The sequence below is a fragment of the Danio rerio genome, chromosome 3 (genome assembly GCF_052040795.2).
Source record: "Danio rerio strain M-AB ecotype USA chromosome 3, GRCz13ab, whole genome shotgun sequence".
Taxonomy (NCBI): domain Eukaryota; kingdom Metazoa; phylum Chordata; class Actinopteri; order Cypriniformes; family Danionidae; genus Danio; species Danio rerio.
Window position 1 is genome coordinate 14,888,733 of NC_141023.1, and position 25,020 is coordinate 14,913,752.

The window sequence follows — 25,020 nt, forward strand, 5'->3', positions numbered from 1 at the left end:
TGCTATTTTATACTTGTTGGTTGCATGTAAACATGCAATCTGTCTGCTGTTGTGGAATATTCTTGATTAATAAATTGCTCAGAAGACGTTTTAATACTAGTTAGACTTTATTGTTAGTGTAACAAAGCTGAGCAGAATCTGCAACAATGTTTTCATTGTTTTTTTGTTTTAAATTAATTTTTATTTCGATACAATTTTGAAAATTTGCTGTACATTTAGTTTTTGTTTGATTTCATTAACGTTTTTTTAGTTTTGATTTTGTTTTTATTTTGTGAACACATTTGTATTCAGTTTTTATATGTTTATTTAGTTTCCCTTTTTACCATTTTAGTTTAACAAATTTACACAGAACTTCCAATGTAGACCAAATCAAAGTTTAGTGTTTGTCAGTGGTGTAAAGTAACAAATTACAAATACTCAAACTACTGTAATTTGAGTATTTTTTCTCAGGAATTGTACTTTACTAAGTAGTTTTATAAATGTGTACTTCCCCTGAGTACATTTTTAGTGCTGTATTGGTACTTTTACTCCACTACTTTCCTTTAACTTGCAGTCACTACTTTATTTTCTTTTGTCTATGGCGATTAGAAAAATCAGTCCTGTGATTTCTGTCCAATGAAATCACACATAGAAGGTACATTGCATCATACTGAACTACCTCAAGACATGGGTGATTTATGATTGCAGAAAACTGTTTGGAAGCGTTAAACGTGTCCAAAAAAATGTCCAAAATCTTTACATCCATTGACCCAGAGACTGTTTAAATGCATGTCACTGATGAGAAGATGACGGATGTTTACTGTATGATGAATGAAATGGCTTTAAACACCCAGCAGCCACAAGACGTCAACATGACGTCAGATTAAAGTTGTTCCCCAGTGTCATAGGAAGTTGCATTTTGTTTGAAAACGAAAATCGGGTTGACATCAGTACCCAACGTCAGGCCGACATCAATGTCCAATATCCAACCTAAAATCAACCAAATATCATCCTCTGACGATGTTACAGCTTGACGTTGTGTGGACGTTACCACTATGATGTCTATCAGACATTGGATTTTGGTTGCCATACCTAACGAATAAATGTCAGTATTTGATGTCAATATGACGTTGGTTAAAGATGTTGACTCAACGTTAGATTTTGGTCACACAACCTTAAATCCTTAGACACTGGCTAGACATTGAATTTTGCTTACCTGACATCACGACCTAAATCTAACCTAATATTAACGTCTTGTGATGTTATGTGCCTGCTGGGCAACAACTAAATGCACTACAGAATGTTACGTTTACACACATCCACAAATTAAATGTAAACGCATCAGCTTTTTATAGCGTAATACTCACTACTCTTGAGTACTTTTGAAAGGGCTACTTTTTACTCATACTTTGAGTTATATTTACAACAGATACTTTTACTCGTACTACATTTTAGGCAAGTAATAGTACTTTTACTTAAGTTTGATTTTTCATAACTCTTTCCACCAACTTATGAACTCTTGTGTAAAATATATTACTTGTTTGAAAAAAACACACAAATGCACCTTTTTAATTTTAAAATTGTATAGTTTAAATTAATTTTTGTAAATGAAGAACATGCATTGGTAAAAGCACATTTGTAAGCAGCAATGGGCCAGATTTTCCACCACAGAATGAGTGGTGTTTATTAATTCTTATTTTGGCTAATTGTTATTTTATTTCAGTTTTTCATTAATAGTGACTGTTCTTTAAGTTTTTAAGTTGTGAATTTGTAATTTTAGTTAACAGTTGTGTTTGACCAATAGTTTAATCTTAGTTCCCATTTTTGTTTACTAAAACAACCTTGTGTTTGCAGTTCCTCACATACGCCACAGAATTCCATTTCTGTCTTCTTTCCCACAGTGATGTTTACTTCATAAAGCAGGAACTGTTGAAGGTCACTAGCTGCATTATTTGTGGTTGCTGACTAAGTTTCTATATGTTATGTATATGTTCTTTCAGCTCTTTAAATAGTTTTAGCCTACAGTTACAACACACATACACACACACACACACACACGCATGCACGCATGCACGCACACAGCCAAAAGATGTTGGAAGACAAGTTTTCTTTTGAATAAGTATAATTCCTTAATAAAGATTGAATGAAATATTCTACATTGCGAACACTGAAATGTGCTTTCAGATGTTAATTACTTGTTTATTGTTTGATTGTATTGGCATTGAGCGGTGTCAAGGTTGTTTCAAAGCATAGCTCTGCAGCTTAGTGCAAGACGCAGAAATGTGGTTTCATTTGTCTCAGTAAACTGTAAAAGTTTTTTTTTCGATTTTGCACCATTTTGTCTCACTTCTTACAAATCAGTGAACTGATTTTTACAGAACAGTGTCAACAGCCCCACATGATATGTAATGTTTTCAATTCTAATTTCTGTCACTTTGGCTGTACGTTTAAATTGTAGGGATATGTGGCCCAAATCCTATTATTCAATGCTATTTTTTAAATTCTGATTTGGGATACATCCAAACAGTTTGACATCCTAAATCTGATATAATGTTCAGTCTAAACAGTCACATCAAAATATATGTCACTTTTACATCAATATTGCTTGTCGTTATCAGCAAGCACCTTAAAAAATTTAACTTGGTTGTCCTTTTTTTTACTCTGCGATTATGGCATTTAATCAACTTTATGCTATTTCAAACCTTAATTCTAGTTCTTGAGCAAAACAACACTAGGTCTCTCTGACTTTCAATAAACAGACCAGTGTATTATTATTATTATTAATTTAATTTTGTATTGTTTTTTATTATTTTTATTTATCACCACAGTAGAATGAACTAACTATTCCAGCATATGTTTTACACAGCAAATGCCCTTCCAGCCACAACCCAGCACTGAGAAACTCCTTCACGCTCATACACTACAGACAATTTAGTATATTTAATTCACCTATAGTGCATGTGTTTTTATACTGTGGGGGAAACTGGAGCACCCGGCGGAAACCCACGCCAACACGGGGAGAACATGCTAACTCCATACAAAAATGCCAACTGACCCAAAGTGACTGACTTAAACCAGCAAAATTCTTGGTGTGATGCGATCGTGTTACCCACTGCGCCACCGTGATTATTATATATAATCATAATATATATATATGTTATTATTATTATTATTATTATTATTATTATTATTATTATTATTATTGTTATTATTTTTCCCAGTACTGGGTTGCGGCTGGAATCACATCCGCTGGTAAAACATATACTGGAATAGTTGGCGGTTCATTCCGCTGTGGCAAGCCCTGATAAATAAGACACTAAACCGAAGAAAAATGAATGAATTAATTAATTGTCACATATCACATAATCAATAAGTAAATAAACGTCACATTTGCTTTCATTTGTCAGTGCATGTGGTCTTGTTATGGTACTTTTGTAAGTGTTGTTCGGTTCAGAACTGTGGTCAGTTCACACTGAATTCTGTTACTGGCCACAAATTATCCACAAATAACAATAAATCCCATCTGAACTATAACTTATAACTGAGAACCACTGCTTGATGTGTAAGTATAGTCTTTCATATTTAAAAGTCTGCATGAACCACAATTTCCAACTGACTTTAATTCAGTGTTGTGACATATTTCCAGCTGGAACTGGATATTGAATAGAGGGCAGGGGTTTTATTTTAGAGAGGAGAGGAGTGATGAAGAATAATGTGGCTAAGTCATCAAACCGAAAGAAAAGGAATGCCAATTATCAGATTTAGATTAAAGATTAGCAAGGCCATTTCTTTTTCTGTGGATTTACATGCAGTTTATTTGTTCACCTTAAGAAGATCATTTCAAGATAACAAAGTAAATGTGGTCCTCTTGATTGAATGTAGACATTATTAAAAAAAAATACATAAGCAATAAATCAGAATGTATCAGCAAGGTTAATAGTCTAAATGTAGCCATATAGCAACAGTTTAGCATAGGTCTCAAACTTAATTTTGCTCCAACCTTAATCAAACACAGCTGATCCAACTACAGTAATTATATATGTTTAAGACTACTAGAGACTATTGACCTTATTCTAAAATGCGGAAATGCGCCTGTTTTTGCGATTGTCTTAGAACTTCCGGTTCAGTCGCCTATGGGAGAAATGACTAGGAATAATAAACGGCAGAAAACGGTCAAACTACTTGCTCTACAAACAAATGTTTGCATGACTACTGTATACAGTCCAAGTAGAATAATATAATAAGAAAATATCAAATTGCAACATCAAGCAGCGTAATGAGCAGTTTTTAACGTCAAAAAATGAATGGAAGTGAATGACACCGGAAGTCTCAAGCCAAAAAGATTCAAATGGCAGCGCCCGCTCGTCGGCGGTGAATAAGGTGAATTAAGCAGGTGTGAGTTGGAGGTGGTTGGGGCTAAAGTCTGCAGAGCTGCGGTCCTCCAGGAATGAAGTTTGAGAACATTGGTTTAAAGCAATTTTGAAAATGTATTTCTTTTTATGATTTTACAAACTTACATGACCAATAAATAATTAAATAAGGTGATATTTTTATTGAAGTCAGTGGATCTAGTGTTGTTTTGCTCAAGAACTAGAGTTAAGGTTTGAAACAGCAAATGTTGAGAAAATAAAAACATATTTTCATTTTTTTGTTGCGTAATCCCTTTAATCAAAATTGTATTTAATGGAACTGTTTCTTTAGCATTGAATTCACCATATAGAAATCTGATATGTGGTAATGTATTCTAATTATATATATATGACAGACATTGACATTAACACCCGGCTGGTTAGACAGTCACTCCCACTAGCTACTTTGGCTGGTTGAAAATGATTTTTTAAAAGTAGTTTTCTTAAAAGCAGGGTTCGATAATAAGGATGGCTTAATATGCATGCAAATGTGAAATGTGAAAATAAAAAAGCATCATGACTGACAAAAATATCGTGTGAGCAAAATAAAGCAGGTGAATACCGAATAAGAGGATGATCACTGTTTAAGTGAAGTTTAATTTTAAACTAATTTCGAGAGGAGCACATGCACATGATTGACCAAGCTGGCCCATATTAGCTAATCATGATCCTCCAATCAAAGGATCCCAAATCATTATATATATCCTCATTTCCTTTCTACAACTGTCTTTGTCTAAAAGAAACCACCCTCCTCTATTTCCACCTTAGCACTGTTGCCTCACTGCAAGAATACCAATGGCGTCGAGTCCTCGCATGGGCCATATTTCTGTGCGGAGTTTACATGTTTTCCCACATGGGTTTCCCCTGGTTCCCCGTTTTCCTCCTACCGTCCAAATATGCTCTATATTATAGGTTTTATAGATATTTATTCTAGAAAATAAGCCTAAATCTTTTTTTCTAATGTCTTACTCTCAGGAAGTTCACCTTGGCCTCAGCAGCGGGGGAGTTTGAAATCAACCTGAGCTCAATTTCCCCCTTGCCCTGTGAAAGGGAGGAGCCCTGGGCCCGAGGATCCCTTGAGCTCAGGGCTCTCTCCCGGCACAGCACACCAAAAAAGATGTATAAATCATCAGCTAAGTGTGAACTCTTGGAAAAGCGTACACGTTCCCGTTTTCTGATGCGAAGCAGCCGAAACGTAACGGCTGCTATTGGTTTTCTTTAAAATAGACTTGACAAAAAGAGATCCTCGTGCACCCACAGTCCTGCTGCTCTCAATGCTTCAGATGTTTTTAAAAATGTCTTTTTGCAACCAACACCGGTTGCCACTTTCACTTTAACCACTCTTTGAACAGATTAATATGGGCCTATTATTATCACACGCAGTAGGCCTATGTTTTTCACCTGCTTTCTTTTGCTTAGAGTTATTTTTGTTAATGATTTAATTATCATTTTTTACATTGACAGTATTGACTCTTTAATAGGAGATTAACTCCCCATTTGTGTGTAGTTAACTGGTGATCTGAGAGACCTAGCCATTATTTTAAATACACGGCAATAATTTTTTTTTATGTCAATTGTTTGTTTATTTTTTTAAAAGAAAAAAACAGTTTAATTAAAAATGCATGTATACAGCTATATTTTGCTTGTCTTAAAACATATTATTTAAAAATTGTGGCTAAGAAATTATCATTATTGGTGTGGTCAGAGAAAATTAAGAAAAAATACATTTTTAGTGTTGAGCCCTGAAAAGTCATGTGAAATAAAACTAATTGCAATGCGACACTATGAAACCTTAACCCATTTGATAATGCTCATTGAGCAAGCTCATACACAACACAAAAAAAGTTAAATGAACGAGGAGGCATGTGGAAATAACAATCTAAATCAAGTAATTTTAGCATGCCAAATTCAAATTTTATGCATGTAAAATATATTTTCCCAACAACATAATTGTGGCTAGTGAAAATGGCAAGTGGCTAGTAATGTTGGAAAACTACGAGCCACAGTGGCTGTTGAACAAGAAAGCTAATGTCAAGCCCTGAACATGTACATTTACAGTTGAAGTCAAAATTATTAGCCCTTTTGTAATTTTTTTTTTTTCTTTTTCAAATATTTCCCAAATCATGTTTAACAAAGCAAGGCATTTTTCACAGTATTTCCTATAACATTTTTTCTTCTGGAGAAAGTCTTACTTGCTTTATTTTGGCTAGAATAAAAGCAGTTTATAATTTCTTTCAAAACTCTTTTAGGGTCAAAATTATTGTATGTATGTGTTTAAATATGGCCATGTATCAGATTTCCATACAGGTGTGTGAAAAAAATCTCTCTTTCTCTCTGCTTTAGCTCTATGACGGTGCGTAAGGGAAAAAAGCTCACCATCTCCATCCAGGAACACATGGCCATAGACGTCTGTCCGGGCCCCATACGACCAATTAGACAGATCTCTGCCTATTTCCCCCGTCTCTCCCCAACCGCTGAGCCCGTCTCTCCGAACCCTGCTTCTCCACTGTCTCTCAGCCCAGGCCTCGGGGCCTCTGGAGGGGCCAGTGGAGGCCTGTTGTCTCCATTGCAGGCTGGAGCGAGAGGAGGAGGTGGGACTCTGTCCGCAGCCAGCAGCATCGAGACATCGGTGGACATCTGCAGTTCAGACAGTGATGACAGCAGTAAGTTTACACATTAAGATCTTAATTAATCAGCTGTATGAAGGACAAATGCATGTGAAAAAGTTTGGACACCCTTTTGAATTCCATAATTGTCTTTATCAAGATATAGAGTATAAGTTTGGACATTATGCACTTAATAAATCTTAATAAATCAATGAACGACAATTGCATATACAGTCATTTTGGACTGCAATTTCAAAATAAAGCAATTTCAGTCCACATATAAAAGTACTTATAGGCCTTGCAGGAATACATGGCCATTACACAAAAGTATTGCGTTGGTTATATATTTCCTTATATAACAATTTATTGGTGCCAGAGCAAAACAAAGAGAAAGAAATGTGAATTATTATGCTAATAATTTTGCAATATCAAGCCTTTCCATTAGTAATATGCATAGCCCAGACTAATATAACAATTTGCAGTGTTGTTATCCATCTTACCATCTGTCAGATATGCACGCCTCCTAATTGCGTTCCAAAATGGATCATTTAATCTGCTTCCTGACAGGTTTTATATATACGTTATTGATGCTATTAATGTGCACATTATCATTCCTGTGATTGTGTAGCTGCGCTGGGGACGCTAGAGTTCGAACTGAGGTATGAGAAAGCCACCAGTTCACTCAACTGCACCATCATCAGAGCAAAGGTAACGTCTATCTCACACCTCTGCACTTCACTACACACACACAAACACTCACTCCTGTGCGTGACTCACAGACACTCAAAACCTGCAGGTGATTTACCCTTTAGCTGTTTGTTTTATTTCAGCAGGGCTCCAACACACCATTGTTTCTTTATGCTTTTTATTCAGCAGCCTGGTCAAGTAAATCATTGTGTGTTATTTTTTTATTTCAGGGTTTAAAACCCATGGATTTTAATGGCCTGGCTGACCCTTATGTCAAACTTCATCTTCTACCAGGAGCATGCAAGGTGGGCAAGCTTAGATCTTGTTTTGTGCCAATTAAAACTTTTAATGCATAAGTTTTAATGAGGCATTTTAAAAATTCATGATGTTTTATTTTGTCCAAACAACTATTCACTTTGATAGCCTAAGCTCATTATACACTTTCTGGCCAAATATATATTGGACATCTGAACACCAAATCTATATGTGGGTATAAAAAGACTTAAAGCCTGATTGATTGATCGATTGATTGATTGGTTGGTTGGTTAGTTGGCCGGCTGAAAAACTGCTGACTGGTTTGTTGGTTGACTGACTGACTGACTGACTGACTGACAGACTGAATGGTTGGTTGGTTGGTTGACTGAATAACTGACTGACTGACTGACTGACTGACTCGTTGGTTGGTTGACTGAATGACTGACTGACTGACTGACTGGTTGTTTGGTTGATTAGTTGACTGACTGACTAACTGGTTGTTTGGTTGATTGGTTGACTGACTGACTGACTGGTTGGTTGGTTGGTTGGTCGGTTGACTAACTGACTGACTAACTGACTGGTTGGTTGGTTGACAGACTGACTGACTGGTTGGTTGGTTGACTGACTGATTGACTGAATTATTAGTTGGTTGACTGACTGACTAACTGACTGGTTGGTTGGTTGACTGACTGACTGACTAACTGACTGGTTGGTTGGTTGGTTGACTGACTGATTGACTGAATTATTAGTTGGTTGACTGACTGACTAACTGACTGGTTGGTTGGTTGACAGACTGACTGACTGGTTGATTGGTTGACTAACTGACTGACTGAATTATTAGTTGGTTGACTGACTGACTGATTGACTGACTGACTGGTTGTTTGGTTGATTAGTTGACTGACTGACTGGTTGGTTGGTTGGTTGGTTGGTTGGTTGGTTGGTTGGTTGGTTGGTCGGTTGACTGACTGACTGACTAACTGACTGGTTGGTTGGTTGACAGACTGACTGACTGACTGGTTGGTTGGTTGACTGACTGATTGACTGAATTATTAGTTGGTTGACTAACTGACTGACTAACTGACTGGTTGGTTGGTTGACAGACTGACTGACTGGTTGATTGGTTGACTAACTGACTGACTGACTTATTATTTGGTTGACTGACTGACTGATTGACTGGCTGGCTGACTGACTGACTGGTTGGTTGGTTGACAGACTGACTGACTGGTTGGTTGGTTGACTGACTGACTGACTGAATTATTAGTTGGTTGACAGACTGACTGACTGGTTGGTTGGTTGACTAACTGACTGACTGAATTATTAGTTGGTTGACTGACTGACTGATTGACTGGCTGACTGGCTGACTGACTGACTGACTGACTGACTGACTGTCTGGTTGGTTGGTTGACTGACTGACTAACTGACTGGTTGGTTGGTTGGTTGACTGACTGACTGACTGAATTATTCGTTGGTTGACTGACTGACTAACTGACTGGTTGGTTGTTTGACAGACTGACTGACTGGTTGATTGGTTGACTAACTGACTGACTGAATTATTAGTTGGTTGACTGACTGACTGATTGACTGACTGACTGGTTGTTTGGTTGATTAGTTGACTGACTGACTGACTGGTTGTTTGGTTGATTGGTTGACTGACTGACTGGTTGGTTGGTTGGTTGGTCGGTTGACTGACTGACTGACTGACTAACTGACTGGTTGGTTGGTTGACAGACTGACTGACTGGTTGGTTGGTTGACTGACTGATTGACTGAATTATTAGTTGGTTGACTGACTGACTGACTAACTGACTGGTTGGTTGGTTGACAGACTGACTGACTGGTTGATTGGTTGACTAACTGACTGACTGAATTATTAGTTGGTTGACTGACTGACTGATTGACTGGCTGGCTGACTGACTGACTGACTGACTGGTTGGTTGGTTGACTGACTGACTGACTGACAAACTGACTGGTTGGTTGGTTGACTGACTGACTGAATTATTAGTTGGTTGACTGACTGACTGATTGATTGACTGGCTGACTGGCTGACTGACTGACTGACTGACTGACTGACTGTCTGGTTGGTTGGTTGACTGACTGACTAACTGACTGGTTGGTTGGTTGGTTGACTGACTGACTGACTGAATTATTAGTTGGTTGACTGACTGACTAACTGACTGGTTGGTTGGTTGACAGACTGACTGACTGGTTGATTGGTTGACTAACTGACTGACTGAATTATTAGTTGGTTGACTGACTGACTGATTGACTGGCTGGCTGACTGACTGACTGGTTGGTTGGTTGACTGACTGACTGACTAACTGACTGGTTGGTTGGTTGACAGACTGACTGACTGGTTGGTTGGTTGACTGACTGACTGACTGAATTATTAGTTGGTTGACTGACTGACTGATTGACTGGCTGACTGGCTGACTGACTGACTGACTGACTGACTGACTGACTGACTGACTGTCTGGTTGGTTGGTTGACTGACTGACTGGTTGGTTGGTTGGTTGACTGACTGACTGACTAACTGACAGGTTGGTTGGTAGGTTGACTGACTGACTGACTGAATTATTAGTTGGTTGACTGACTGACTGACTGACTGACTGTCTGACTGACTGGTTGGTTGACTGACTGACTGACTTTCTGACTGATTGACTGGCTGACTGACTGACTGGTTGGTTGGTTGACTGACTGATGGACTGACTGATTAACTGTGTGGTTGGTTGACAGACTGACTAACTGATTGACTAACTGACTGACTAACTAACTAACTAACTGAGTGGTTGGTTGATCAGTTGGTTAACTGACTGACCGACTGACTGACTGACTGACTGACTGGTTGGTTGGTTGATTGGTTGGTTGTTTGGTTGATTGGTTGACTGACTCACTGACTGGTTGGTTGACTGACTGACTGACTGGTTGTTTGGTTGGTTGGTTGACTGACTGTCTGACTGACTGAGTGGTTGGATGATTGGTTGGTTGACTGACTGACTAACTGGTTGGTTGACTGACTGACTGACTGACTGACTGACTGACTGACTGACTGGTTGGTTGGTTGGTTGACTGACTGACTGACTGGTTGGTTGGTTGACTGACTGACTGACTGGTTGTTTGGTTGGTTGGTTGACTGACTCTCTGACTGACTGAGTGGTTGGGTGGTTGGTTGGTTGGTTGGTTGACTGACTGACTAACTGGTTGGTTGGTTGGTTGGTTGACTGACTGACTGACTGAGTGATTGATTGACTGAGTGATTGATTGACTGACTGACTGATTGATTGATTGAAATGTTTGCTTTTGGAGTTCAAATTTGTTGTCAGGGTTTACTAGAGTCACAGAGTGGAAAAGTATCATTGACATTGTGAATTAATCTTTTTACGTTTGACATTATTGCACAATAATTTGTACAATTTTTTCATATTCAAAAAATTATGCTGGAACATTTGGAATACAGTTATTTATTAATATTTACTGTGGTCAATTAACAACTGTGTGCAGTATTATTTGAAATAAGTGTGCCCTAACCCATTTTCTGCATAGGTTAATTTAGATTCTAGCGGTTTTAAACTTTTAAGGATTTCTTTCTCTTCTTGATCACAAAACAAGATATTCTGAAGAATGTTTGAAAAAAAAAAACAGCCATTGACTTTCATAGTAAAAATCCTTTTTTTCCCAACATTCTTCAGTATATCTTAATTGTGTTCAATTGAAGAAAAAACTCAAACAGGTTTGAAACAAGTGGAGAAAGGGTAAATGATGAATTCTGTGTAAACTGTCCCTCTAATAACAAAAATACACAGAACTTCAATTACAGGAACTATTACAGGAACACTATGCAACTTTATCCTGCGGCTCCCCTTGTGGTTGATAAGTGCAATTACCTATTACCATACCAACAAAGCATATTGCACTGTTTAGCTCAAAGGCATTTTTATATATTTCCATGGTTACGCTGGCTAATATGTGCATTGCTGTGTGTACCAGGTCGCATGATTTCAGGTGACAGAGGGCAGATCTAATAGCCTCAGCAGCAGAATTCATTCATATAGTTAAAGGTTATTCTACCACTGATATAATTTTAGAGACATTATTTTAAGGTCGAAAAACATACAGAGCGCTGCTTTAAATATATATATATATGTCAATTAGCTATGTTTATTCTCCAATTTTTATGTACATTTTGGAATATTGCTTAAAAATGGTTAATAGAAACACCAAGATGCACATAAAATTTGAAAGTGTGCATTAAAATGTGCACAACTGGATAGGATAAACTCTTCTAATAAGATAAAATATAACTGTCATAATTAGTTTTTCCCCAAAACAAGCTAAATTATCTGCCATTAGGACAAAAAATGTATTTTAAACCAAATACAAGACTATTTTAACTATGTTGGAAACACATTCACTGAATAAATTCCAGGATGAGCATCAAAAACGTTAGTTGTGATTTGATGGCCTTATTGGACAAAGTAGTGGACTGACCACATTGAAAAACATCTGAAATGCTGTTTTGGTCATTCTAAAATCCCTCAGCTAAAGTCTGTCATCAAAGATGTTCAATATTTTTACCTCTAGAACTGTCTTAGGCAACTGTGCTCCAAAGAGCATCTCACATCTCCAAAAGCCACAGTGTTTTCATTGTGTTTGAGTTTTTCCTCTGACACACAAGTAATTTATTATATGACAAAAAAGGTCCACACAAGTTTTGCACACAACTTTAATTTGCATCTTTGTATGAAAACGTACACTACCTGACAAAAGTCTTGTCGTCAATCCCAGTTGTAAAAGCAACAAATGATAACTTGACTTCTAGTTGATCATTTGGAAAAGTGGCAGAAGGTGGATTTTTCAGATGAATCATCTGTTGAGCTGCATCCCAATCATCACAAATACTGCAGAAGACTTATTGGAACCCGCATGGACCCAAGATTCTCACAGAAATCAGTCAAGTTTGGTGAAGGAAAAATCATGGTTTGGGGTTACATTCAGTATGGGGCCATGTGACGATCTGCTAAGTGGATGGCAACATCAACAGCCAGGGGTATCAAGAAATTTGTGCTGCCCATTACATTACAAACCACAGGAGAGGGAAAATTCTTCAGCAGGATAGCGCTCCTTCTCAAACTTCAGCTTCCACATCAAAGTTCCTGAAAGCAAAGAAAGTCAAGGTGCTCCAGGATTGGCCAGCCCAGTCACCAGACATGAACATTATTGAGCATGTCTGGGGTAAGATGAAGGAGGAGGCATTGTAGATGAATCCAAAGAATCTTGATGATCTCCAGGGAGTCCTGGGAGTCCTGCAAGATCGCTTTCTTTGCCAATCCAGTTGACTTCATTAATAAGTGATTTGAGTTGCTTTCTTTGCCAATCCAAGTGCAGAGATGTGTGGATGCAGTCCTTTAAGCTTATGAGAGTCAGACATAATATTAATTGCAGCGTGACTTTATATTCTGTACTGTACATTATTTCTGTTAAGTGACAAGACTTTTGTCTAAGCAAAGTCAGACCTTACTGTCCCAATTATATAATTAAAGCTATTAAGCCACTTTCGATACCAAAGGATCAGCTAGAAGGCAAGTTATTATTTGTTTTGTCCTAAAACTTGGATAGGTGACAAGTCTTTTGTCAGGTAGTGTAGCTAGTGTTGCTTTAAATTAGACCAGTGGTGGTTTGAAGTACTGTAAATGTAACCACATAAATTTTGAAAAGCTGTTTCATTGGAAAAAAAAACACGTAATTTTGGTTCTTCATGACATATTACCAGTTTGTTCTTCAATTTTACTAAAAGTATATTAAAACCTTAGTTTGCGCTCCTCTTTGTAGATTGTGTGGGGCATTATTGAAATGAGCTGCTGCAGCTGTGTACTATATTTATATATCTTTGCATTACCATTATCACCCAGAGAACTTTGGACACCCATTGACACTTTTATGGCAGTACAGTCTCACCCTATTTAGTAAAGCAGGCCCCTAATCTCAAAACGAGGAGAATTAATAAGGAACTGGTCTTCCCTAACAGCTTCCCGCTTTTCATCATGGCAGACTCTCAAGCAGAAGTTGGAGCGAGTAGACATTCAGAGACAAAAGCGTCAGAGAGGCATTGATGTTGGGTGATGGGGCCTGACTCACAGTCGGCGTTCCAGGTTATCCCAGTAGAGTTCAATGGGATTCGCATCTAGCCTTTGTGGATGTCACATTTTTCTACACCATTTCATTATATGACTTGCTTTGTGCACAGCATTATCACACAGCAACAGAAAAGCTCGCTCGCCAAACTGTCCGAAAAATGGTCTCTAGTGGAGTTAAGAAGTCTAGCCAATAACAGAAATTAGCATGAATGTGATGTCCAAGTATTTTTTGGCCCTATTGTTTTTTATTTTTAACAAATGAATTAGAAATAACCCCATCTGACAAAGTGGTGACGTGCTGGAATTATTTTCAAAAATATTTTTATTGAATGTTTTTAGTGCAAAAACATGTCAGAAATTTACATTGAATAATAAAATAACATTCATCGTTTATGTAATTTGAATCATGGCCCCCACATGAAAAAGTATAATAAAAATAATAATAAAAATAAAATAAATTTGTTATAAAATAAACTAATAAATAAATAAAAAGGACATAGACTACACAATTATTTTACAAAAAGGCTGATTACACTTCTTTTGACTTAAATAATCAAAGGATTCCAGGTTTGATAAAATAGGAAAGGTTTGTTCTTCATAGCTGTGGAGAAAGCCTCAAGTGGGATTATGTTGCAGACTGCAAGCAGCCATTGATTTAAACTGGGGGGTTCTTCATTAATCGACGTTACAAAGATACATTTCCAAGCAAAGTAAACCAAAATATGTAGATAATATTCGAAAAAATTACAAGGTATATCATTAAGACCCAGTCCTTGCTCCAAATCAAAATATACATTTAAAGATGGAGTTAAAATGCAGCCTAATCAAGTCCCAGAACTGCTGTATAAGAGGACAACTCCACATACAATGATAGAAAGAATTAATGTCCGATTTACATTTGTCAAACAGGTCAGACAGACCTGGATTCCTTTTATGTCTAACTTCAAATGTAACAAACAGTCTATATAAAATTTTTAATGGTCTTTTACGGGCAGAAATTTGAACTACTTTAATCCCAGAAGAAACAAATAGTTTTATAACATTTATAATAGAATAGAAAAAATTATTCGCCCTCCTGTGAAATTGTATTTTCAAATATTTCTCAAGGGATGTTTAACAGCCTGGAATCTTTTCACAGCATGTCCAGTCATATTTTTCTTATGGAGAAAGTCTTATTTCTGATTATGTCTTATAATTATTTTATTAATATTCCTTTTTTTGGTTTGGCTACAGAACAAACCAATGTTATTCAATGACTTGCCTAATTAAACTAACTTACAAAGTTACCTTATTAACCTAGTTAAGCCTTTAAACCATACTTTAATCTAAATTCTAAAGTATACAATATTATTTGCTGTCATCATGGCAAAGACAAAATAAATGTGTCATTCGATATTAGTTATTCAAACTATTCTTTAAAAAATGTTTTGAAAAGAATCTTCTCTCTGTTAAACATCACTTTTGTTTTCAACTGTTAATTTCATTGACAATTTTTTTTATCATAATTTTTGTGAAGAACAAGTTTCTATCAACAAAAACAAGTCGAAGGGAAGTTTTACAAACAAAGTTTGATAGGAACATGCTATATGATTGATCACGGCTGGCCTCTCATCCGTAATCAGCAATTATCCAATCAGATTGATTCAAGCTTACAATAAATAAACCGATTTTGCCCTACTACCTTATCTTCATTTTGGAAGAATCCACCCCATCTCCTCCTTTTCCTCACTTTACCTGGGGGAGCTCTTGAAACTGTTTGACAGACTGGTCTAAAAGACCACGTTGAGGGTGTGCTAAATAATTGCAAAAGTCTAAAAGTATATGGATGCAGCCTTTATGATGCAGGCTGAGATTGCATGTCTCAGCGATGCAATGTCAGACACAATGAAATCAACGGAGCTAGTAACATCACTGTGAGTGGTAGAGTTATGTGAGGGGTTTGTAGGGGTTAGGGGTGGGGTTAGGTGAGCCCATTAAAAAGCATTAAATGCATTTCAGATTGCATCTGGACCAGGTCTGCATCCAGGCCCCTCTTCAAAATTCTGTGTTTCAATAGGCTACTATTCTCCGTGGATTAATTGCTGATACATAATTTTACATATTACTTATAATACAAAAAAAAAATCCTTTTATAATTTTTGTTCTTCAATGCAAAAGCTATACTCCATATTTTAATATTTAATTTTAAGTTAGAATATTTTGTATAAATAAATGTATACAGTGTTTTATTTAAATTACACTTAAACCAAATAATTTTTAATCAACTCGATCTAAAGTAGATTTAGTCGACTAAAATCGTACAAAATTTAGACTAAAACTATGATTCAGAAGACTAAAATATGACTAAAACTAAATCAAAATGAATAACAATGCATTTAAAATGTTATGTATTGTTATCATTAAAATACTGAATATTAATCAGAAATCATTCTAATATCCCAATCTGATGCTCAAAAAAATACTTACTATTATCATTACCATTAAAAACAGATTTACTCAATACTTCTTTTGGATTTTTCTTTGATGACTATAAAATATAGCATTTGAAATCTTTTATATGATCAGAAACATCTTTAATCCCACATCTGATCAATGCAATGCACACTTGCTGAATAAACAAACAAAAAAATCCTGACCCCAAACCTTTGAAAAGACGTTCATGTACATCAGAGGATTAAGATATTGCATCCTCCCTCTCATATATATATTGCTTTTGTGTGTGTTTGTTTTGTACCCACAGGCCAATAAACTGAAAACCAAAACAGTACGTAATTCTCTAAATCCTGTTTGGAATGAGACGCTCACTTACGTTGGCATCACAGAGGAGGATATGCACAGGAAGACTCTGAGGTTAGTGAAGACATCTGTGCGCCCTCCAATCCGTCTTTCTTTCAGAGCGGGTTGTAAATCTTTTCTGGAAATGTCTTCAAAAATTCTCTTCTCTCTGGGAGCAGTGATTTGACAGGAGCCTGCATATCTTGCTTCGACAGTAGGTGTGTAGGTGTGTGACAGTGTGTGACTGCCTTGCAAACCTTCCTGTCACTTATGCGCTGCATAAAAATATGGAGTTTCTTACTTAGAGATTTTGTCTTCTTTCTAGTACAGATATCTAAACCGTACGGTGGCCAGGAGAGCTTAACGTGCTGCAACTTAAGAAAACACCGAAAATTAAGAAAGCATCTTCATCGGTTTGACAGCACGCATGGTGCAAAATCCTCACAATGCAAACACAAATAGAAAATGAGCTGCAAATCCACAACACATGCAAATAGCACAGACGTCAAAGGAGTTAACTGAAAAAAGTGAAGCTTATTGTGACGCTTATACTTTTAACTCTCAATAAATGCAATGTATTTAAATTAGGGATGTAACGGTATCAGAATTTCACGGTACGGTAATACCTCGGTATGAATGGCACGGTACGGTATTTATTGAATAATTTACAGGAAAAACAAAACTTATGAAAAGACTCGAAAAAAGTGCCAAAAGTGTTTATTTACCTTAGCACTGAACATATCAATGACATACAAATTAGCCATCTATCTGTAAGTTCCGAAACAGGAACTTAAATTTTTCAATTTTAATAACAAAAAACTATTAAACCAAATAAAAAAAAATTAAGTTTCAATTTAGTATTGTTGAAAACTCATCACATTCAAGAGATGTTTTTTTAAAGGAAAATTATCATATAACTATAATCTGGTAAAAGCTGGGATCTCTGGGCATGTCCCCTGCAACAGAAAAAAAAACCTCTCATTTGGGACTGAGGTTTCTGGGACAGAGAGATATGATTTAGCCAAGGTTGACAGCAGTGTGTAATGTTGTGCATTGTCTTTCCACCACTTGAGAGGACAAGCCATTAGTTAGCTAGAGGTCTTTTTGCGGTACAAGTCAGTAGCCCCTTTCACGCATACAGACCTTTCCGGATATTTACCGGTATCACTGTGTGAAAGGGACTAATGTCTGCATCAATCTAACAAGTGTGCTGTGTTCTGCAGTCCCCATGACTGTTTTTAGTCGTATTCCCCGACTTATATTTCACCACAGTCTGGCAGTGCCTGCATACTGTTTTTTTCTTTGTCTGTCACCTTTTCTCCTTTTTCGTATCTTTTTTAGAAAGAAACTGAAATGCTTCCACACATCCGATTTAAAACTCGCTTTAGGTTCGATCATTTCCAGCTCTTTTTCTTCCCCGCTACTAGCAACACACTCCATTTCCTCATTACTGGAGAGCAACAACAGACCGCAAAGGATGATAGCCATGCCTAGGCTGATGGGAATTGTAGTTCCCGCTACCTCCCGTTCGCTTCATTCGCCTAAGCAAACTTTTCTCAGAAATATAGTTTTATTGAGTCATGCGCCTACGGTAATATTGAAAAAAATTACTATTGCAGTATGACGGTATTTACAATATTGTTACATCCCTAATTTAAATGCTTCTCTTTAATTCGTCTATTGTGTATACTGTAAAAATGCTGAGTTCCACACAATTCCTTCATGTTGTCCCAACACAAATTGATTAAGTTAACTTTATCCTTTTTACAGATATGTGGATTGAACTTAAAACAATTAAGTTGTCTAAAAAAAACAGAAGTATTGTGTTGTTTCAACTCATTTTTTAATAAGTACAAGCATAAAAAGTCATCTTTTTGAGTGTACAGTACATACAGTAGATGTCATGTTTCGGTCTCGGCATGGCGAAGACAAGGGAGGTAGGATCCAAGTGCAACTTAATAATAATTTATTAAAGAAAGTATTCGTGGAGGTAATCATAAACAAAAAATAGGAAAAATCAAGAATCAAACAGTGCAATCTAAAATCATAGTCAAAACAGTCATTAGGTCATAAACAAGGCATCGATCCAAAAGTACAAACAAAACAAACAACAAACTTAGACTAAGGCAAAAACACAGAGACCGGAAATATACATGATGGGAGACAACAAACTCACTGCAGACTGATGTGTGTAGGGTGTATATATAGTCCGGATAATCAGTAACGAGAGTTGGCTGTGCATGTGTGATCAGTGGAGAATGGTCACCGGTGTGTGTAAAGGCATGCAGGAATTTGTAGTTCACCAACGATCTTCCAAGAAGTGATCGCTGGTGAAAAGGTATTAAAAAAAGTCTGAATTGCATCTTCACATGTTGCGAAACAATAGAGCGAAACAGACGGCAATATGGGAAAATGTAAGTTTTCATACTCCTGGTTAAAGAAAGACGAATTTAAACAGTGACTGAAGCCTGTCGCTGAAAACAACCGTGTAATTTATTCTTTCAAGCTTTGTTTCTTCTAAGCTTATCTGAGTTCTGTTGCATGGTTGTGCTCCATTGATTTATTTACTACAACTGTTTATTAACAACTGTTTACTAAAGGTTTGATACTGATTACAACTTGAAGTGGCAATGAGATCTTAAAAAATTCTGAGAAGGTCTTTAAAAAGTGTTAAAAAGGTTTTGAAGTTACCTTTAGGATTCTTACATATACCCTGTTATCGTAGAAAAGTAAAAGTAACTATTTTTCTCTTGTTTTCAGACTCAAAAATCTGAATTAAGTAATATTTTCATTAAATCAAGCAAAACAGTCTAGCAGTGGAGCAAGTAGACTGACACTCAACTTTATTATCCCGTTTAGCAGGGGTGGATTTAGTGATCTTGGGGCCCTGAGCAACTCCAGCCATGGGGCCCAACTCCTAAAATGCACCCTTTCTAATTTTATTTAATTTCATTTAAATTGCTGTTTTTTTGTTTTTTGTTTTTGTTTTTAATGACTCAATCTTCTTTTCAATGTTTTAATTAATGAAAGCTCTACATCAGGGGTGGCCAACCCTGTTCCTGGAGAGCCACCTTCCTGCAGATTTCACTTGCTACCCATATCAAACACACCTGAACCAATTAATTAGGACCTGAACACCACGTGATAATTACAGGCAGGTGTGTTTGATATGGGTTGCAACTGAAATCTGCAGGAAGATGGCTCTCCAGGAACAGGGTTGATCACCCCTGATCTCCTTTTTTAATGATTAGTTTTCTTAAAATTTATTTACAACTAAAAATAATTTTAAAAATTGTTGAAATTTGACTGCTAGACTGCTCCATGGTGGATATTATATTTAGTAATATTATTATTATTACATAACATTACATTATTACAATAATATTAAATTTGAGTGTATACTAAACAATACTTAATTATGTTAAAAATGTATTTGTTTGACTCTCACTATACAAAATATGGTAGAAAATGATGTTATACATAGTTTATAAGTATAATTTCTACTAGATATTTATTGTGGGCACCCAAATTTCCTGGGACCATAAGCAACCACTTACCTAGCTTATTGGATAAATCCGCTTCTGCTTTTTAGGGAAACTAAAATTGCAGTAAGTTGCCATAACACAGGCGAAGTTCCATGCACACATTACCAAAATATTACCACACAACATACAATACATATACAAAATAGTAATATAATATTTGCTTGTTCCGCTTGCAGATCATTTTCCTTGTTTATTATTATTTTAACATATTATTTCTGAAAATAATATACATCTTACTAATTTAGAGAATGCAATTTGATCTTTAGATATTTAGACTAGACCCAAGACAAGAACTCCAAGTATGAAAAGCATTTTGCAGTGTGAATCTTCAGGAATGGTTCAGTTTCTGTTGTGCATAACCTGGAATATATTTAGCCTGGATATTTCTGCCATGCTAAAAGATGCTCTCCAGCCTCATCATCTCCAAGACTCATCACGAGAGCTGGAGTGACTGCTGTTGCTCTCAAGTTTATTCTGTGATTATCCACAGAAAATTACCTGTGTGCTCATGTTATAAATGAACAGTCTCCCCTGGCAACCTTGGACCGGTACTGCTGGTGTTTTCAAACGTGCCCTTTTTTTTTCTCCTCATGGCGGGGTGACAGCAGTCAGAGAAAAGTCATTTGGCTGTATCTCCTAGGAAGTGTATACAGAAGCAGAGGAGGGTGTGCAAATACGCAAGCAAAGCTTTGGAGGAGAGAAAAAAAAAAGAGCAGCCGCTTACTTCCGACCAAACTGACGGAGCCAGAAATATCACCCTAATCCCATTCATAAATATACATTTCTGTCTGAGCCGTTTCCAGCTCTTGCCGCTCTGAGGATGGCATTTCCATTGGCTTATTTTTTTATCACGTTCGCCCATACTACAGTTACAACTTTCATGTTTATCTTTCCTCCCCTTCCAGTGTAATTGAATAACTCTCAACGTCTTTTTTCATGTTGTTTCTCAGATTATCGGTGTGCGATGAAGATAAACTGACTCATAATGAGTTTATTGGAGAGTCCAGAGTGGCCCTACGACGTGTGAAACCAGACCAGACCAAACGTTTCTACACCTGTCTCGAACATCCACCACCTGTAAGACACTCATAAACACACGTTTAGCTTGAGCTGTTGCACTGGAGGAAAATCACTGGCAATTAAACATTAGCAAAAGAGGTTAATGTGTTTTATTTAAAGGTGTATATGGTTTATTTCAAGGATTAGCAATTTTTCACAAATTATATTCATATTTGAAAGCACCAAAACAAACACGGCCATAACCAAAGAAGAGCACGCCCCTTTTTGATACTTGTAGACACGCCTCTTACTGCTGATGTAATTGATTGATTGACAGACTGCATTAATCCATTCCAATGCTCTATTTTTTCGTTGTTTTTCTATGTACATTTACATTACATTACGTTTACATTTAGTCATTTAGCAGAAGCTTTTATCCAAAGCGACTTACAAATGAGGACAAGGAAGCAATTTACTCAACTTTAAGAGCAACAATGAATAAGTGCTGTAGGCAAGTTTCAGGTGTGTAAAGTCTAAGAAGGAAAGCATTGGTAATATATATATATTTTTTTGCAGTTAGTTGAGGAGTCAGAGAGGTACTTGCATATTAGTAAGGAAAGTGGAGACTAAATAGTTGAGTTTTTAGTCACTTTTTGAAGACAGCGAGTGACTGCCGTTTTGATGCAGTTAGGGAGTTCATTCCACCAACTGGGCAGATTGAGCGCGAGCGTTCGGGAAAGCGTTTTCTTCCCTCTTTGGGATGGAACCACGAGGCGACGTTCATTCACAATGTAAACATGTGTAGAATAAACAATTCACAATTACTATGTAAACATGCATTTGATAGATGTGCGTGACCTTTACGCACTCTTCTTTGCACATGAGCTCCATTAACATAGACTGACCACATTGTAAAACATCTGAAATGTTGTTTTGGTCCTTCTAAAATCCCTCAGCCAAAGTCCATCATCAAAGATTTTCAGTATTATTACCTCCAAAACTGTCTAGAGCGAAAAAAGATGCTCCTACTGCATTCATTCATTCACTTTCCTTCGGCTTAGTCCCTTTATTCAACTTGGGTTGCCACAGCGGAATGAACCGCCAACTTATCCAGCATATGTTTTACACAGCGAATGGCCTTCTAACTGCAGCCTGGTACTGGAAATCTCCTACTGCAGCAAACAAATGTTTCTGTTTGATATTTGGTGCAAGTTTAGAATATGGTCCAATTTCACATTTATTGCTGATTGTGATTTAGAAGACATAATTTAACCCCTTCAATGTCAAACTAATAGATCATTCCATTCACATTGGAAGTCCCAATTACACGTAACATTTTTACATTTTCTTCAAGCCAAAGTTTTAAGGTATGGCCATTTCAATAGGTATTAGATCTAACTTGTGTATTCTGTGCATTCATCTACATTTACATTTAAAATAATACTAGATATGTTACATACACAACATATATAGAAGTAAAAATATGATAGAATGTAAAACTGAAGCATTTACAACATCTTTGTGAATTAATCTGAGGCACATTCTGTATTCACCATCTTGAAGGAGTTGAAAACAAAATGAAGCCAATAGAATTGACTTAACTGATACTAACATCCATATAAGAGGGAATTGGGAAGAATTACAGTCGTAGGTACAATCATTACTGTTAATAAGAGTTTTAGCTCAATGAACTTCTATTTCTTTATTACGGGGACAATTATTGCTATTTATAAACCATTAACCAAGACTTTTAGCTCAATAAATCTATAATTTTTAATTACGGGTACAATTTCTGCTATTAATAAACCATTAACTAAGACCTTCAGCTCAATAAACTTCTATTTTTTACAGTCACATGTACAATTACTGCTATTTATAAACTATTAACTAAGACTGTCAGCTCACTACACTGAATTTTTTGTCACAGGTACAATTATTGCTATTTATAAACTATCAACTAAGACTTTCAGCTCAGTAAACTTTTAGTTTTTTGTCACAGGTACAATTATTGCTAATAATAAACCATTAACTAAGACTTTTAGCTTAATAAACTTATAATTTCTACAGTCACAGATACAATTATTGCTAATTCTAAACCATTAACAAAGACTTTTAGCATAACAAACTTTTATTTTTTACAGTCACGGGTACAATTATTGCTGTTCATAAACCATTAACTAAAACTTTCAGCTCAATAAACTTTTAATTTTTAGTCACGGGTACAATTATTGTAGTTTATAAACCACTAACTAAGACTTTAAGCTTTATAAACTTCTATTTTTTACAGTACAACTATTGCTATTTATAAACTATTAACCATGACTTTCAGCTCAATAAACTGAATTTTTAGTCACAGGTGAACTTCTATTTTTTTGTCACTGGTACAATTATTGCTATTTATAAACCATTAACCAAGACTTTTAGCTCAATAAACTTCTCATTTTTTGTCACTGGTACAATTATTGCTATTTATAAACCATTAACTAAGACTTTCACCTCAATAAACTTTTCATTTATTGACGGGTACAATTATTGCCATTTATAAACCATTAATTAAGACCTTCAGCTCAATAAACTTCTATTTTTTACAGTCACAGGTACAATTATTGCTAATAATAAACCAAAAACTAAGACCTTCAGCTCAATAAACTTCTATTTTTTTACAGTACAACTATTGTTATTTATAAACTATTAACCAAGACGTTCAGCTCAATAAGCTGAATTTTTAGTCACTGGTACAAATATTGCTATTTATAAACCATTAACTATAACTTTCAGCTCATTAAACTTCTAATTTGTTGCTTAATAATAGTTAGAAAGGTAGTAGTTGGGTTTAGGATTAGAGATGTAGAGTAAGATAATGCAGAATATGTACTTTTTAAATACTAATACACAGCAAATATCGTAATAACATGCAGATAACATGCCACTATAGTGAGAATTGGTCCCTATACTAAAGTGTTTCTGATTTTACACTCAATTTAGTGTTTGCATAAGAGCTGCTTCCATCAGTTTGCATTCTGGGCATGACCCAAACGCTGTGCGCACCCTTAGCTAAAAATAAAAGCCATTCCAAATTGCTGTTGGTTAATTTAGAAGTGATGGATGAACTTGCACCTCGACTAGACATGTTTATTAAGTAACTTGTCAATTGCAATAAGACCTTCCACAGTTATGAACGCCGCTGTCTTTGGTGTTTACTTTAATCAGCGTTAAGAAGTCATATTATGGCAAAGCTCAGAAACGGAGCTTGATTTTTGCTTGTTTGTTCATTCAGACGTTCATCCAGCTCTTTTCAAGGCAATCTGATATCGATCTTAAACACAGACTGAAAACTAACACTGAAATGAAATGGATCAACTTTAATGAATCAATTCAACTTGTTACACATAAAGGAATTATGTTTTTTAAACATAATTTATTAATGTAAAGTAGGGCTGGTAAATATGACAATATGTATATTTTATGGACTAAATTAAAAGTTAATCATTTCCTTTTATCCTCTGTTATTTATTTTATATTTCTCTACCATTTATTTATATATATTTATATTTATTTAATTCATTATTACACTGTAAAAATTACTAGTTGCCTTAATTTTTTAAACTGAATCAAATTAACCTTATGAGTCCACT

General features: G+C 36.0%; 2 protein-coding genes across 7 annotated transcripts in view; one reads left to right on the top strand and one right to left on the bottom strand.

Moving 5' to 3' along the window:
- Positions 1 to 25,020, top strand: part of doc2a (double C2-like domains, alpha) — a 206,381-nt gene that overhangs the window by 56,051 nt on the left and 125,310 nt on the right. For 5 of the 6 annotated variants that reach the window (XR_015480529.1, XR_015480530.1, XR_015480528.1 and 2 more), the window contains exons 2-6: positions 6,732 to 7,051; positions 7,623 to 7,702; positions 7,912 to 7,986; positions 16,807 to 16,916; positions 21,337 to 21,463. Coding sequence is in view for 3 of the 6 variants with exons in the window: in XM_087244103.1 (XP_087100229.1) it covers positions 6,736 to 7,051; positions 7,623 to 7,702; positions 7,912 to 7,986; positions 16,807 to 16,916; positions 21,337 to 21,463 (708 nt within the window). In the remaining 3 variants the exon portion in view is untranslated. Of the gene's footprint in view, positions 1 to 6,731; positions 7,052 to 7,622; positions 7,703 to 7,911; positions 7,987 to 16,806; positions 17,060 to 17,166; positions 17,423 to 21,336; positions 21,464 to 25,020 lie in introns of those variants that run through there. The other variant, XM_087244104.1, reaches the window with a different exon arrangement.
- The window catches only part of mvp (major vault protein), a 238,613-nt gene that overhangs the window by 43,612 nt on the left and 169,981 nt on the right, over positions 1 to 25,020 (bottom strand). The gene's annotated exons all lie outside the window — the stretch shown is intronic.